Source organism: Watersipora subatra, chromosome 10 (assembly GCF_963576615.1).
Source record: "Watersipora subatra chromosome 10, tzWatSuba1.1, whole genome shotgun sequence".
NCBI classification, from domain to species: Eukaryota; Metazoa; Bryozoa; class Gymnolaemata; order Cheilostomatida; family Watersiporidae; genus Watersipora; species Watersipora subatra.
This window is the reverse complement of record NC_088717.1, coordinates 8,337,039-8,340,198: the sequence shown is the minus strand read 5'-3', so window position 1 is coordinate 8,340,198 and position 3,160 is coordinate 8,337,039. Positions and strand designations below refer to the sequence as shown.

General features: G+C 37.9%; 1 protein-coding gene across 1 annotated transcript; it reads left to right on the top strand.

Moving 5' to 3' along the window:
* The first annotated feature begins 446 nt into the window (after positions 1-446).
* On the top strand, positions 447-986 carry LOC137406726 (uncharacterized). The gene has a single exon (XM_068093343.1). The coding sequence runs from the start codon at positions 447-449 to the stop codon at positions 984-986; it is 540 nt and encodes a 179-aa protein (XP_067949444.1).
* The last annotated feature ends 2,174 nt before the right edge of the window (positions 987-3,160 follow it).

The following is a 3,160-nucleotide window of genomic DNA, read 5'->3' as shown; positions in this document are numbered from 1 at the left end:
ATTGAACAGCTTCCATGACCACAGAACTTACAACAGCTACAGGCGTTTTTGGGCAAGATCAACTACTATGGCTCATACATTGCTGACCTGTCTAGCAAAGAAACCTCTCTCTACAAGTTTCTTCGTGGAAATGTCGAGTTTGACTGGACTGACCAGTGTGACAAAGCCTTCCATGTTCTTAAAGAAAGTATCATCAAGGCTACCAAACTTACCCATTTTGACCAGAGTAAACCGGTGGTTCTAACAACAGATGCGTCTAACTATGGAATTGGGGCAGTACTCCTACAAAAGGAAAATGGAGCTGAAAGACATTGAGCATGCACCAAAATAATTACTCACATATAGAGAAAAAAGCGCATTCTATCATCAATGGAGTGAGTAAGTTTAGACAGTATCTATATGGGAAAGGTTTTACGCTCATTACTGATCATAAACCCCTAGTTGCCATGTTTTCAACAGAAAAAAATATTCCCGTTTCAACAGCTCAGCGACTGCAGAAATGGGCTCTCACACTGATGGCTTATCAGTATGACATCAGGTACAAACCTACAGCGCAGCATGGCAATGCAGATGGCTTATCCAAATTACCTATAGGGGCAAACCCGGAGTTTGATCATGATGAAGAGAATGAGAGCATTGAGATCTCACACACTATACAAGAGGAGCTCGATCATAGTCCCCTTGACGATGAGGCTGTCAAACAAGAAGCCATGAAATACACTTCACTACAGATAGTGAAAGAGTGGATACTGAATGGCCTTTTGCCCAATAAGCTTACAGCTAACTATCAACATTTGCGGCCATATTGGAATATGAGGAAGTCTCTTCTTGTTCATGGGGAGGCTGTGCTTTTGCAACGTGATGGCACTACCAGAGTGGTCATTCCACAGGCTCTGAGGAGAAAAAGTGCTAGACTTGCTGCATACATCACACTAGGGTGTAGAAAGAGTAAAGCAGCTTGCTCGTCGATACGCATGGTGGCCTAGCATCAATGCAGACATTAAACAGCTAATCAAAGCTTGTGAACCTTGCCGAATCTGTGCTAATGACCCAAGACTTACCAAAGTTGGCCGTCCACCCAACTACCATGGGAACGAATTCATTTGGATTACGCAGGACATTTTAAGGGTCAGATGTGGTTGGTTTGTTAATCAGATGACAAAGAGGCTATTCCTACTCGAAATAATGCAGTGGTCCGCATGAAAAGTATTAAACTTTACGGCGATTTAGCAAACAAACCAACCACATCTGACATGTTGGTTTGACAATCCTGATATCATTACGTTGCTATGCTAGATGTAGGAAAAACTACTTTTAAGGACACAATTGACGTGCTACCACAGATCTTTGTACATGAAGGTCTTTCTCGGACTATTGTTACGGATAACTGCCCACAATTCGTGTCAAATGAATTTAACCAGTTCTGGACCATGCATTGCATTAAACATATAACATCACTCGCATTCCATTCTGCATCGAATAGAGAAGCAGAGAAATTTTTCCAGACTCTTAAGCAATCTGAAGAGAAAAAAATGGCAGAAGGGAAAAAGTGAAGACTGCCCTACAACTGTTTTTAACCACTTACCGATGTTTGCCTCATCCCTCTTTAAACTGGAAATCACCTACTGAAGTTCTACATGGATGACAGCCGATAAATACTCTGACCTTGTTAAAACCAATTCAGAACAGAAAAACTCTTTCACCTGGTTAAGCATCTTTTACATCGTCACGGTATGAAGTAGACTCTTCGGTTTAAGCAAGGACCTATGGCTCTGGACCTAAGTGGATACCAGGAACGATAATTAACAAGCTGGGTAACATACTGTATGCTGTGCGAACAGACCGTGGTGTATGGAGACGACATGCCAATCAGCTACAAGCTAGACTTCAAGTTAATGATACATCAACCAATGATAATATCATCCCAGCTTCAAATGATCTTAACATCCAACCTGCCCAATCTGTACCCGATTAGAGGCCAGTACAAAGTCTCAGATATCCTACTCGTGATAAAAGACAACCTGATTACTTTGACAGTTCTAAGTTCTAAGTTCTAGCAAGGTCATGACTAACCATAAACTCAGAATAGTGAGGGAGATGTGTTACATAGTGTATTAGCTGTGCAGTCACGCTTTGTTTTAGCTGTGCTATAATTGCATAATTGTCTAATAACCCATAGCTATGGGCTTGCTAACTAAGCCAGTTCCTTTATGTGCTTCACACCTGTTAGCTGTGTTTTCTGGGATACAATACTTCTTGTGATATTACAATATGACAATTTCTTTATACCAGACGTGAAAAAAAAGTTTAAAAAAGAAATTATTTTTGTGGCACTTATTTTCAAACGTTTTTGTGAACATCAAAACAGCCAACATTCTACCGCACCTTAGTTTATGCGACTTACCCATTTACTTCTTCTTGAAATACAAGAGTTGCATGCACCTTTAATAAACATATATTGCAATTAGAAGCTCCAAAATTTCTGACTTAACCTAAAATAACTAGTAAATCAGTAACTAGTGATTGGTATTTTTTACCTTTCGCAATATTATTAACAGAAACACAGCATAAACTGAGTATAACGTAAACACAATCTTTTACCAACGACGCATATATACGACACATATATACATATACTAGCTGTGTTACCCGGCGTTGCTCGGGTAGTAAAAAGTGTCTCTTGACAGAAAATTGATTTGTATTTAACATATAACAACATTTGCCATTCTAAATTCAACCTACATATTATGAGAGAAGTGTTTTGTTTAGTTGAAATAAATTAAGAGAAAAAATAAAACGACTGTAAAAGTTTTCAACCTTTTTCAAACAACTACAACTTTCAAACTTCATATCATGAGGAAAATGTTTTCTGCCGGTCTAATGGATAAAAAAGCAGTTGTAAAAGGGATTAAATTTAAATGTAAACTAATTAGCAAGTAGTAGTTAAATTAAGTTAGTTTTGCAACAATTACAATAAAAGATGATACGGTAATAATACAATTAATACAAAATGAGAAAACAAAATACAATTTGTGAATATGTTGAATTAATAATAGCAATTCTTGCATAAAGGTGTGTGGGTATAAAAGGTTACTGTACCACCAGAAACTATCCATCAACTCTTTGAATACTATAAAATGTCACAGAATATGGTAATATT

Bases quoted from the DNA above. Each gene is read 5' to 3' on its own strand.
- LOC137406726 (XM_068093343.1), top strand. From the start codon at position 447: ATGTTTTCAACAGAAAAAAATATTCCCGTTTCAACAGCTCAGCGACTG.